The sequence below is a fragment of the Urocampus carinirostris genome, chromosome 18 (assembly GCF_059441175.1).
Source record: "Urocampus carinirostris isolate Australia breed hairy pipefish chromosome 18, RoL_Ucar_1.0, whole genome shotgun sequence".
Taxonomy (NCBI): domain Eukaryota; kingdom Metazoa; phylum Chordata; class Actinopteri; order Syngnathiformes; family Syngnathidae; genus Urocampus; species Urocampus carinirostris.
In genome coordinates, this window is record NC_142366.1 from 697,501 (window position 1) to 711,882 (window position 14,382).

The 14,382-nt window shown below is 39.1% G+C and overlaps 1 protein-coding gene across 2 annotated transcripts in view; it reads right to left on the reverse strand.

Annotated features, from left to right (window-relative positions):
• abcd3a (ATP binding cassette subfamily D member 3a) overlaps window positions 1–14,382 on the reverse strand; it is a 99,990-nt gene that overhangs the window by 15,505 nt on the left and 70,103 nt on the right. The window contains exons 17-20 of one of the 2 annotated variants that reach the window (XM_088322563.1): window positions 11,466–11,543; window positions 10,956–11,021; window positions 10,807–10,896; window positions 4,762–4,881 (exon numbers count right to left, since the gene is read on the reverse strand). In XM_088322563.1, the coding sequence (XP_088178689.1) occupies window positions 4,762–4,881; window positions 10,807–10,896; window positions 10,956–11,021; window positions 11,466–11,543 (354 nt within the window). The remainder of the gene's footprint in view (window positions 1–4,761; window positions 4,882–10,806; window positions 10,897–10,955; window positions 11,022–11,465; window positions 11,544–14,382) is intronic. The other variant, XM_088322564.1, reaches the window with a different exon arrangement.

Consider the following 14,382-nt stretch of genomic DNA (forward strand, 5'->3'; position numbering starts at 1 on the left):
ACTAATTGTGGGAGGAGATTTTAATTGCATCGTAAGTAGGAAGGATAGAAAGGGGACCGATGAGGAGTTTAAAGTAGATAAAACATCAACTTTATTACAAGACATGTGCCGGACATTTAAACTGGAGGACTGTTTCAAATCCATACATCCAGGAGAGGAGGGCTTCACCTGGTTCAGTAGTGACAATGCCAGAGCCTCTTTAATAGACTACATATTTACAAGGGGTTTAGCACTGAGTGATGCAAGATTAATTCCTGTTTTTTTTTTCCCGGATCACTTGCTACTGTCCTGCTCTCTCTCATTTCCTTCAGGTATGACTGTTGGGAAGGGTCTGTGAAACTGCTCCCTGCTGGAGGATGAGGCTCTAGCTGCACAATACAGGGAGCTGTACAAAGACTGGCAGACCCTTCAAGACTCGTATGATTCACGAGCACATGGTGGGAGATGACAAAGAAACGAACACAGACCTTTTTTAAAAATGCAGGGGAAAAACAAGAAACTTAAAGAGATGAAACGCATGTCGGGACTACAAAGAAGACTCCAACGCTATTTCATCGTAACAGAAAAGGGGATGGACTTTAATGATGAAATCAGAGAGACCAAACAAGAACTAAACGCTTTGGCGGAAATAAAGAGCAAAGGCATCATAATAAGAAGCAGAGAAAGAGAAATAGAAGAAGCGGAAAAATGTACATGCTACTTTTTTGAAACATGAGCAAAAGTGAGGGGCTTTTTAAACTTCAAAACAAAAACGGGCAAATAACAAAGGAAAGTAGTGAAATAACCAAATTGGTCAAAGACTACTACAAAAACTTATATGAAAAGAAAGAAACACATGAGAATGAAATGGGCCATGTATTAGATCATATTTCAAGATCAGTGCGTCAAGACCCCTTTTTAGCATCGGACTTTACCCAAGACCAACTGAATTATTGCATAAAGGCTATGAAAAAAGGCAAATCACCCTGGGAGGACGGGCTCAACCTCGAATTTTACCGGACTTTTTGGGATATTTTAGCACCAGATCTGATTACTGTTTTTAACGAATTTTCCAGTCGAGACAACATACCAGACAGTTTCAGAATAGGGATAGTTACTCTATCGCACAAAAAAGGAGACAAAACTGACTTAAAAAACTGGCGACCCATAACGCTTTTAAACGTGGACTGTAAAATTTTCAGCAAACTTTTAGCAACACGAATGTCTGTAGTCTTGGGAGACTTGGTTGATCCGGACCAAACCTGTGCCATCGTGGGAAGGAAGATCAGCGAGTCTCATGCTGATCCGTGACACCATTTGTTATGCGAGAGACAGAAACATGCGACTAGCGGTCCTAAACCTAGACTTTGAGAAAGCCTTTGATCGAGTCTCGCACCAATATCTCTTCAGGGTATTGCAAAAATGTGGTTTTCCCCAAAAATACATGAAGTGGGTGGGACTGCTATACAGAGACATCTACAGCAAATTCATGATTAACGGGAATTTATCGGAAGCAATCGAGATCAACTGCGGTGTACGCCAAGGTTGCCCTATGTCTCCCCTAATCTATGTTCTTTGCATTGAACCTTTGGCACAAATGTTAAGAAAAGATAGATTTGTTGAAGGGATCAATATCCCAGGAAGTGGGGGACAAATTACCAAGTGTGTTTTGTACATGGATGATTTTAATATTTTATGTACTGACCGCGTATCTGTTAGAAGAGCCCTTGACTTGACTGACCTGTTTGGGAAGGCGTCTGGGTCAAGGCTAAATAGAGAAAAATCACAAGTGAAGTTTGTGGAAAGAGACAGAAAAGGCAGGATTCCCACTGACTGTGTTAAAGACAGACCAGAAAATCCTAGGGATAAAATTCAATGCGGATGGAGGAGGCGAGACCAACTGGGACGACATGACAAGAAAAGTTAAGCAAAGACTTGTTTTTTGGACACTAAGAAAACTGACAATAGAGGGGAAGGTCCTAATCATCAAAGCGATCATCCTCCCACTGCTTTTATCAATCAGTTTAGTTTTTATGCCCAAAAGAAACGTGCTACAACTGGACCGAGCCATCTTTCACTTTATCTGGGGCTCAAAGTGGGAAAGGATAAAAAGAGAAACAATGAAAAAGGAAAAAGGGGGGAAAGGAGTGCCTGACCTCCAGCTTTTCCTGGGAAGCAAATATGTCTCTCTCCACTTCCAAAACGCTATGGGCCCACCCAACAACCCGAAAAGTCAAGCGATGACCCGGTTCTGGATGGGCTCATACTTGCGGAAGCTAAAGCTTGAACCAAACAATCGTTTGATTCCAGTTTCATTTAACTTGCCATCAACACATCTCTTTATCCGGGATTTTTTAAAGAAGTTTGATTTAGAAACACAAGAATGTCACACTTTACAAAACCACAGGGCCCTTATTGCTATTGTGCAAGCGCGAGCAACGGTGAGTCCTGTGCGGGGCGTTGCGTTTGGCGAACCTACAATGGTTTGGAGCAACGTGAATCATCTTGCCCTCCCAAACAGACTACGAGACTTGTCATGGATGGTGGCTCATGAGGTTCTCCCAGTCAGAGCCGTAATGCACCACCGAGGAATGTCAGCGACTTCGACATGCCCTCGACCTGGCTGTGGCACCCAGGAGTCGGTGAGGCACCTTTTTTGTGAGTGCAGCGCTGCCGAGGACTTGTGGACAATGGCCGACCAACTAGGAAAATTCCCGGACTTGCCAGCAGGGGAGGTCCCTGACGCACAGTACGTGCTTTGCGGGGTGAGTCGGTCGAGGAGGTCACGGAACGACTTTGCTAGGGACTGGCTCACTCTCGCCGCCATCAAGGACGCCATCTGGACCTCCAGAAACCCGCTGGTATGGAGGTGCAGGCGGATCCCCCCAGTGGCTGTGCTCCAAATGGCTGCAGATACCATACAATCTGCGAGCGGCGGGCCTAGGACGCAGCCATAAAGAAGAATCGTCTGCACCCACCCGCAGGGGGGAGCCGGAGCTACACTGTGGGGGTCCCCGCAGCAACGGCCTGGTTGTGGAAAGTAGAAGTAAGAAAGGAGAGGACCCACACAGAGGACTGGAGGATGCTGCTTGGGAGGGTGGGATGGCAGAGCTATGCCCTTTACACGTTGGTTAACTACTGTTAAAAGATAATAACTCTGAAATTGTTTAATTGATGTTGAAAATGTCAGGAAGAAAATGTTAAAACGTCATATTGTCACGTCATATTGTCAGATATAACAAAATTGTGAATATGCTTGTTTGCTGTTGAGAGTGTCGTGTTTGTTTTGCTGCTGTTGGTGTCGGTGGATTTGTTCAGACCAAAAAACAATCTACTTTGGCCTGGACAGATCTGTTGACACTAACAAAGATGTTATATAACAAAATTGTGAATATGCTTGATTGGTATTAAGATTTTCGAGAAGGGTTGTTCAAACCTCACATTGTTTGTTTGCTGCTATTAGTGTCAATAAAATTGTTCATACCAAAAAAAGACACTAACAAAGATGTTAAAAATGTCAGAAAAAATGTTAAAACGTCATGTTGCCGAACGTGACGGAATTGTGAATATGCTTGGCTGTTAAGATGGTTGTTCAAACATCACATTGTGTTTGCTGTTAAACGTCATATTGAAATATAATATTGTGAATGTGCTTGATTGCTGTTGAGATTGTCAGGAGGGGTTGTTCAAACCTCACACTGTTTGTTTTCTGTTATTAGTGTCAATAAATTTGTTCAAACCGGAAACCGGAGCGGGTCAGGACTTTGACTTTGTCCCTTCACTGCAAGCACGTGTTTCAACCTAAATGCTTTAAGTACAACAGGACATGCCTTACAATTAGCAATCCTCAGAGAAACAACATGACTATGCAGGTTCTCCCCATTAACATTGTTCAGTTAACAGGACTTATCTTCTCAATGTGGATGCGTGCGGCTAATATACCGGTGCGGCTTGTGTATGTAGTAAATCAGTTTTCCTCCCGAAATGTGGGGGGTGCGGCTTACAATCAGGTGCGCCTTATAGTCCGGAATTTACGGTACAAGGATTTTAATGTTATATACTTTGTATACAATTATTATTACCTATTATATTACCGAATCTTATTGCAATATGTATTCTGTGTAGCACTATTTAGTTATTCTATATAACACGCTACAGTGGGTATTTGCACGTCACAATGGGTATTTGTATATTGTATTCTTTTTGCTTTATTATTGTATTGTTTTCAGCTCAGGGATGCTGCTGGAAATGTGAATTTCCCTTCGGGGATGAATAAAGTATCTATCTATCTATCTATCTATCTACAAGATAAAAACTCATTAGCATTTAGTTGTTAGCATCTACTCCTTAGCATGTAGCTGTAAGCGTGTAGTTGAGAGCATCTACTCTTTAGCATGCAGTCGTTAGCATGTAGCATGTCTTATATATTGCATGTATTCATGCGTGGAAAAAGTAATTTTGCCATATTTAAGAAGTTGGCCTTCTCAATGTGTGGACAAGGATCTGATCAAAGCCACACCTGCCATCTAATATCGATTTGTCATACTGAAACTATTCCCAGAGACTTAATACTTACATATTGCATGCGCCAAATTCTTTATAATCGTTTTTTAAAAAATACAAAAAAAAACCAACATATTTTCACGTTTTCGCACTCGAGAAAATGCTTCTTTATACAGTATGGCATTGAATGACGTTTAAGCACTATAAATACATTTTTACAATGGGAACAATGGCAGATGACATAATTAAAGGTTGTGTGTGAGTATTTAGTGTTCTTACAGCCATCCTTTGCTTTTCTCCCCCACTTAAGACATCCATCCAGTCTTGCACTGTGTCCCAACTGCCCTCCCTTGTTAAGATGTGACTCAGCTGAACATTATCCAAGAACTCCTGTAATACCTGAAAAAATTTGACAAAAATAATAGAATTATTGACATTCAGGTTTTAACTGTTTCAGTAGGTAAAAAAAAATGCAAAAACAAAAAGCTTTTTTTTACAAGATCTATGTCTAAACTGGTGTAAATCGTTATTTATTTTGCATTTTATCATTTATTTATAGCACCGAAGATGTTAATATTTTTATTCTATATTTTACTGTTTTGCATTTTGGGGATTTTGGATAGTTGTACTTTAAATCTGTTCTGTATGTAAAAATCCTAAAATATTTAGCATTTTACAAATTGTAGATATGTTGATATCTTTATTTATATTTCATGTGTTTTTAAAGGATCCCTTGCAAAACATAAGAATTTACTAATTACTTAATGATTTGGTGCATAACTCATTATTATTATTGATAACATATTACAAATAAAACTCTGAAGAGCCGTTTGGGAGCCAAAGCCTTAAGTGAGCCGAGCCGAAACCCGCCGCTTCCTCAAAAAAGAGATTGATAAACCTGTCCTCTTGGCTGCGACAGTAGGGGGGCAGTAACGCTTTACACGACAACTCAATGGTGAGGACTGGAGCTTCCATTGGCGTCATCTCTCCTTAATTTTTTTGATTTATCTTAATTTAAAAGCATGGTCTATTAGGTCAGACTGCCAGGAAACACAGGAATGGAAATAATTTCAGGCATTTTCAAGCACTTCACCCAAAATTCAACGTTTTCCTGACCTTGAATACATAACATTCAAATTCAAACATTTTCAAGGATTTTAAGCATTTGTAAAAACATTAACGATGTTACAACTGTAGCTAATGACTTCATGCTATCAAGTAGATGCTATTGACCTCATGCAAACTAAATAGTAACAAGTAGATGCTAACGAGTAGATGCTATCAACTTTAAAGAAACAACTAAATGGCAATGAGTAGATGCTAACGAGAAGATGCTAACACATAGCTACTAAAGACTACATGTTAACGAGTAAATGCTTATGAGTAGATGCTAGGGCTGCACTATTACCTGAAATCGAATCGACGTTGCAATGTGACGTAGTGCGATTGTGTATTTGCATAACACTGTGTTTTATTCAGGGATTTATAGACAGCAAACCCGAGCAAAGCACCCACAGAAGAAGGCGCTGTTTACTTAAAATTTCACCTCTTAATAATCCTGTAACATTCACCTAAATCTCATTCCAAAACTTACCCAAAGAAAATTGAATGCTGTTGTCAAACTATTTGTAGAATCTGGATGGTTGTGGTCTCTTTTGAAAGGAAAGACTCAAGTTTTGTCCTCAATTGAAATAATTACTGCAAGTGCTACTAACACACAGAAATGGTACGTTTTTATTCTCGACAGACTTTATTTTTTTTCAATCACATGCAAGATGAGTGTGGCGAGGGCATCAAAGTTGGAAAACAGCTGGTACAAATGCATGAAGCCTTACCTGGCCCCTGGTCAAATTAGATTACAATTTGGAAACATTAGTATATTGATTTTTCTAACGGTATTTCTAGGCATTTCCGAAAATGGCCATTCGGAGACTCCAAGAGGATGGTGACATCCTACACCTGTTTGCTTTTTAAAAGTCTAACGTCCTGCAGGCGGTTTAAAGCATGACACTAGTATTAACCCTTGGATGCATAAGTGGGATCAAAAAGTTATTCTTTAAAATCTTTAAAAATAAAAAAGTTGTAATACTGTAATATTGTAAGTATTCCTCATGAAACATGTCTGTGACATAATGCCATGAGTATTTTTATTTTTTCCCAACTAATTATCGACCACACTCATGGAAAAGTGTGGGTACTGGTAGGTCTTGCATCCAAGAGATGAGTACTCACAAAAAAACAACACAGAGAGATTTATTCCCAAAATCGTGCAGCACTACTATGAAGTTTTGTTCCCAATGGAATTACACACTGCAAGAGCTACTAACATGACCAAACTACAATGGAACACACAATTTTTTTTATTTATTTTTTTGCAATCACATGCACGATGAGTGTAGCATAAGGCATTTGAGCTGGAAAACATTTGGGACAAATGCATGAAGCCTGACCTAGTTCCAGGTCACATTTGAAATCTGAAAAACTAAACTCAAGTATTTTGCACATTTTTCTAATGTTATGTCTGGGCATTTCCAAAAGTGGCGATTTGGAAACTCCAAAAAGAACTGTGACTGGTAACATACAGACACGTCTCTGCTTATGAAAAGTCTGACCGCTCGCAGGCAGGTTAAAGCATGTCCCGAGAATTAAACCTTGAATGCATAAGTGGGATAAAAAATAGTCCATCGGTTATTATATAAACAAAAACTGTGTGAATGACATGATGCCATCAGTATTTTTTTCCCCACAGTAATTATCGACCCCACTCATGAATTGTGAATGAACTTGTAGGTCATGCATCCAAGTGTTAAGTACTCTCAAAAAACAAAACTAGCACAGAAAAAAAACTTAAAATTGAAAATCACATCGAAATTGCAATATAGGTCTGAAAAATCGCAATTAGTTTTTTTTTCCCACAAAATCATGAAGCCCTAGTAGATGCCTTAGACTACATGCTAATTGGTAGACGCTATTGATTACATGCTAACGGGTGGCTGCTATCAACTACATGCTAACAAGTGGATGCTATTGACGAGTAGATGGTACAGGTTACATGCTAACGAGTAGATACGCTCCCCTACTTAAGACCATTCGACTTATGCAAAACAGTAGAAAAAAAAAAAAAAAAAAAAAAAAAAAAAAAAAAAAAATCGGGATGTCAAAAAATATCCGGACATTGCTGTAAGTTACATTTTGCCTAATGTGTAGCTTCGTTTTTCAGTGCAATGCTTTAATCATTCATATTTATTTTATTTTATTAAACATTTTCTGTTTTAAAACAATACAGCTTACTTATACAAACCTTAAACATACATTCCATACAAAGTATAGCACTGAAGCAACTTACTAACAAATTCAACCTATCTCGTTCGTAAGTAGAGCAATGTCTGTAGATGCTAACAACTTCCTGCTAACCAGTAGATGCTTACGTGAAGATGCTAACGACTACATGCTAATGAGTAAATGCTAACAACTACATGCTTAGATGATAATACAAAATGAATTAATACTGAATGGGCCCATTCATTTTGTTGTTACAGTGTTATTACTGAGTTATTATACATTGTAATAACTGTGTTATTAATATGTACTTAACGACTACATGCAACTGAGTAGATGCTAATGATTACATGCCAGAGCCCAGCCCCAACTGTTACAAATGCATGGGAATTGTCAAGTTTACAATACAATGCTTTCTTCTCCACACCAATACAAAGCTGTCGGAACAGTTGGTATGTGCAAGAGAGGAGGTCCAAGTTTTTCAACTTCTGTGTGTATGCCAAGAAAATGAACAGCTCCTCAGGACACGTGCTAGATACTAGGGCTGCACGATTTGGTGAAAAAAAACCTAATTGCTATTTTTCGGACAAGTATTGCAATTTCAACCGGATTTTTGATTTTAAAAGGAAAGTGCATTTTCTGTGCTAGTTTAGTTTTATTAAAGTTTAGATGCATGACCTACCAGTTCATACACTCTTCCATGAGTGAGGTCGATTATTACTGGGAAAAAAATAAAATAATAATGGCATCATGTCATATACAAGTTTTATGAGGAATACTTGGAACAGGACATTGTTACAACTCTTTTTTAAAAGATGTTTAAGAACAACAATCCATGGGGTCATTGTAGATCCCACTAATGCATCCAGGGGTTAATACTACTGACCAGCTTTAAACCACCTGCGACCCGTCAAGACTGTTGACAATTAAAAAGGTGTCTGTATGATATCACCAGTCACTGGTCTTTTTGGAGTCTCCAATTGCCCACTTTTGGAAACAACTAGACTTACCCTTAGAAAAATGTACAAAATACTTATGTCTAGTTTTTTCAGATTGTGATCAATTTTGACCTGGAATCAGGTACAGCTTCATGCATTTGTCCTAGCTGTTTTCCAAATAAGATGCAGTTGCCACACTCATCTTACATGCGACTACAAAAAAGAATTCAGGCGAGAATAAATGCCAAATATTTCTGTGTCTTCCAAATTAGATTGCTTATGTTAGTATCACTTTAAGTTTTCTTAATTTTTCTAGTCTGCGTACGTTTTATGTAGTTCATTTGGGCTGTAGTTAAGAAAAACACATGCTGGCAAAAAGCGACAAAGGGGCCGCAACAATTGTTTGTGTTCAGTCGGCTAAGGCACTCATGTGTGCAAACCAGGCCGTGGGAGTATATTAGGACCACGCAGCAAAAGGGACTACAGTGGAACCTCTGTTTTCGAACGCCTCTCAGTTCGAACAAATCGGAGTCCGACCAAAAATTTTGAGAAATTCTTGCTTCGCTGTTCGGTCAAAAAATCGGAGTTCGAACGCCGGTAATGCGTGAGTGCGTACGCTGTGGTGCGATGCTGAGCGGCGTACGGGTATAGATCGCTCTTTTCGTGACCAACTGTTATCGCGTGCAGACGTGCTTCGTTTTGCTTTCGCTTTTAATATTGGTGTACGAAGTGTTTTAGCCCCTAATTATGCCTCTGAAGAAAGTCAGTGCAAGCAGCAAAGTTGCTACAGGTGAAAAAAGAAAAGTAGTGCGTACAACTATTGCATTTAAGAAAGAAATAATAGCAAAAAATGAAGGAGGTGTGCAAGTGTCTGATCTTGTCAGGGATAAAGCATGGCTAAATCTACGATCAGTACGATACTAAAGAATAGGGAGGCTGAGAAATCTAGTGATGTGGCTAAGGGAGTGAGTGCTATAAGCAAGCAACGGCCGCAACTTTTGGAAGAGGTTCAAAAACTTTTGATGATTTTCCTCTCCCCACCGTCCACCTGCGCCTTCTGCTGACCACCACAAAGGTAAGAAATCCTATTAATAATTATTTTCTTTATCCTTTTTTTTATTTTTACACGTTCATATTAGCGTAATCTTTCGTACGGATGATTACAATAACGCGAACGTATGATTAGCCTGGGTTAGCTTTACGTTAAACATTCAAGGTAAACATTCAGGGTGTTGGAACGGAGCCCCATTTCCAATGAACCGCTCACCACTTGTTGTGGAGACCCGGGTGTTAAATGACTTGTAAACGACCTGATTTTTTTATTTTTACACGTTCATGTTAGCGTAATCTTTCGTACGGAAGACTACGATAACGTGAACGTACGATTAGCCTGGGTTAGCTTTATGTTAAACATTCAAGGTAAACATTCAGGGTGTTGGAACGGATTAAAACGATTTACATTATTTTTAATGGGAATAATGATTTGGGTGATCGAACAAATCGGTTTTCTATCATGGTTCTGGAACGGATTATGGTCGAGAACCGAGGTTCTACTGTATCTATTTACAGGTGCCTACGTACCTGTTATAGAAATAGTGCTTGGTCGTTGTTATTTTGTCTCTCTTTGTCTCTCTCTTTCTTTTTCTCTCTCTCTCTCTCTCTCTCCCTTTTTCCTCCTTTTCTGCATTTCTCTTTCTTTTTCTCTCTTCCTCCCTCCCTCTTTCACACCCTGTCTTTCTTTTCTTAGAGGTCTTTCTATCACTTTCTCTTCGTCTTTCTTCTTTCTCTCTTTTCCTTGCTTTTATTCTTTCTTTTTCTTTCTTTCTCGCTTCGATTATTTCTTTTTCCTTATTTCTTTTGTCTCTCTCGTTCCTTCTTCACGTTCATCTTTTTTTTTTATCTCATTCTTCTTTCTACTTGCATTAATTGACCAGGTAATAACATACTAACAACAAAGTAAGTTGTACAAAATAAGTTGCTATTTTAGAAATGCTTATCAAACTGGCTGCCCTTTGCGCTAATAAGTATTAAAAAGAACCCCGATTTTTTCAAAATAGCGCTGAAAAAGTGACTCTGCTTTCAAAGCAAAAGTGCGTGTTTTTCCCACCTGATCAGATATTCCTTTCCTCCTTTGTTCTTCAATCGTGTCGGGGTAAATTATTTGGTCCCTCAGAGAACCAAGTGTCATATAGGGTCTCTGAGGGCAGAAAAAAAAATCCATCAATTTGTCAGGAAAATGTTATTTGAACAGGTTACCTGGGGAACATAGAAGAGCTTCCCTCTCTCTGGTTTTGTCAGTTGTCCTCCAAACAGAGGCCAAAGCTAGGAAACACAGGCAGATTTATTCATGGGCTTTAACAGTCAAACAGACTGGGGGTGCTCAAGCACTACCAAATTTAAACCAGCACCCCCAAAAATGATTGCATTTTTAAGACTCTTTTTCCCTTAATAAAGGACAGGACAGGCTTCAATGTGATGAAAAAAGTCCTCTGTAATATTTTTGTTGTATTTTTCTAACTGTATTTTTGTGTGGCCATGGTAACGGCTATCGCTAACAAAAAGCATAGCATGCGATTCCCAATCAAGCAGGATTTTTTGATATATCTGTGTCTGTGTCTGTGAATAAAGTATCTATCTATCTATCTATCTATCTATCTATCATTAGGGTATTCTCAAAGCCCTGAGAGTAGTATGAACAGCGGGTGAAGGTGCTTCATTTTCCTTCCAGGTTATTAAAAAAAAATAGTAATAATAAAAATAACCTACCTCCCCCAGGACTCTGAAAAGTGAGCTCTTGCCACAACCATTCGGTCCACAGACAAGAACATTGGTCCCGGATCTCACCTTCAAAAGTAAGAAAATGTTTAGAATTTCATAGGCATGTGCAATAGAATTACAGGTTGAGCAACAAACTTGCAGATTGGGACGGTTGTTGTTTTTTTTTAATATGTTTTTATTTTGTATACAACAGGGTTTTATACACCTCTTCATGGCCAAATTCAATCAACTTTCAAGAACTTTCCCAATTTTTCCAGTACCTTCAAAATAACTTTTTTGTTTACTTTGATGACTAAAATAAAGTTGCCACCTTGTTGTTAGCACATTCTTTGTGCTATTTTGAGCTGTTCCCATCTATGTTCTACGATACGATCTTTCTGTGTCATTGTTGAGGCAGAATTCATTTCTAGCAGAAACTGACATGGGGTAAATTATTTATTTTTTAATTTTTTAAATCATTTTCTGCTAGAAACTGACACGAATTCTGCCTCAACAATGCTTGCAGAGCTTGGCTAGGTCACATTTGTTTACAAACACGGAAAGGACTCTACAGGTTCTGGTAATAATGGAGTTTAATACTGAATTTAATGATATTGATTGCTTCGAAGCAGAGTGAATTTAATATTTCTATCTTAAAGACTGCTAATCTTTAGCATTTTGTTTAACTTGTTTGAATCTAAAATTTTTATATATTTCCCAGCGGATCTGTGTCTAAATTGGTTAAAATCGGATTGTAAATAGTTATTTGTTTTGCATTTTTTCATTTATTTATAGTACTGAAAACTTAATACAGTATTCCCTCGGTTATCGCGGTTAATGGGGACCAAAACCGCCCGCCATGTTGTCATTAGCATCACTCTTTAGCAAGTATTTATTAGCATGTAACTATTAGCGTGAAGTCAGGAGCATGTAGCTGTAAGCACGACTTGGTGGCAATCGCTCGTTAGCATGACACTGTGCTTACAGCACTGGTGGCAATGAGTTGGGCCTTGCGAGGACAGGCCCTACTAATAAAATAAGAGTTTTAGCAGTGAACGGGCAAAAAAGGGGTCAAACTACTACGCTGGATCGACTGAATCTGAGAAAAGACTGCACAATATTTCAGAGAACACTGGTGTCAAACATGCAGCTCGCATCAGGCCAGCAAAAGTTTTTAATTTGGCCCGAAAGACAATGATGAGAGAAGCACAAGAGAAAATGAGCTGCACTTAAATATGTCCACTTGATGTCGCCAAAACCAGGTGCTACTCGCAAAGCAACTGGCGCTGTATTTTCTCTCTTTTTCTCTTTTTTCAGGTTTTTTCTTCCTGTCTCTCTTTTCTCTCCCTATTTCTCTTTATCTGTTTCTATATTTATTTATCTTTTTCTAATTTTCACTCACTTTCTTTTTTGTTTTTGTCACTATCTGTTTCTTTTCTCCCTCTTTCCCACCATCTTTCTTTTTTCCACTCTCTCTTTTTTTTAACTTTCTTTTTTTAACTTTCTCTCTTACCGACGCTCTATTTTTTCACGCTCACTCATTTTCTCTCTTCGTCTCTTTCCCGTATCTCACTTTCTCTCTCTCACATACTCACACTTTTTTCCCCTTCTCCATTTGTCCCTTTCTCTCTTTTTTTGTCATGCTATAACTCATTTTCTCTCTTCGTCTCTTTGTCTTATCTTTTTCTCCCTCTTTCTTTTTTCTCACATTCTCTTTCCCCTTTTTCACTTTCTTTCGGTCACACACAAGTTTTTTTTCCCCTCTCTCTTGCTTTCACACTTTTCTCACTTTCTTTCCCTTTCTGGTTCTCTTTTTTCATTTTCTTTGTTTCTCCCCCTTATCCTCTCTCTCTTTCTCTCTCTCTCAATCTATCTCTCCCTTGTTCTCTTTCTTTCTTTCTACCCTTCACTCTTTCTCTGTAATAAACTAGTTTAGACCCAGTGAGATGTGAGATTTTTTTTTCTAACATGTGAGCCCCAGCCAAAATGAGTTCAACACCCCTAGCATAGAACATGAAACCTGACTGGACGTCAGCTCTTACACTTTAACTGCCTTCTTGCGACAGGAAGAAGCACTTCAATTGTATTTCTCAAAAATACCTTTGATTGAAATTAGCTTTAAGACTTTAAATGTACTCAAAATTTTACGGTGGGTTGAATTGAATCATCCAATGAGCCGGATCTGGCCCGTCGGGTGTATGTTTGACATGCCTGGCCTAAACATTCAAAAAACTCATGAAACTTGGCACAAACATCTACCACATTAACATTATAAATATTCAAATATGTTTTAAGCAATTTTACAAAAATTGTCTCACCAGCACTAAAAAGTATCCCCGTTTTAGATAGAGATAGATAGATAGATAGATATATACTTTATTCATCCCCGTAGGGAAATTCACACTTCCAGCAGTCTACCCCGTTGTTTATTAACAGATTAACATGATGCCCGAGGGTGCTTGTAGCGGAGTGGATAACGTCACGCCAGTCCAAAAGTTCGACATTCCTGCGGCAGATGGAAATCTTTTCTTTGTGAGAATCCAGGAATACACCACCTCGTGTTAGCAAGTCCGCCTCCTCTCCGATTCCCCCCGGCTTTCATGTCTCTGTTTAGCGACGTTGAAGCCGGATTTCTCCAGGTGGCTCCGGGTGGCTACATGTTAGCGTCCGGAATGCTAAACGTGAGCCACGTTTCCGCAAAACACAGCAACTGCGCTCCCTGTGCGCTTCGATGTTTTCAAAAAGCACTCGATGATCATATTTGGTCGTGAGTTCGCATTTACCATGATTACGGATGGTACCGAAGACTTATAACGCCGCTAGCCGCTTCGCTAGCTTCGGCTTTTCTTCCACCATGGGCCCCTTCATCACGCCGGCACGAGAATTCCTCAGGGCAAGGAGTTGAAATACACGCATTTCTTGTGCG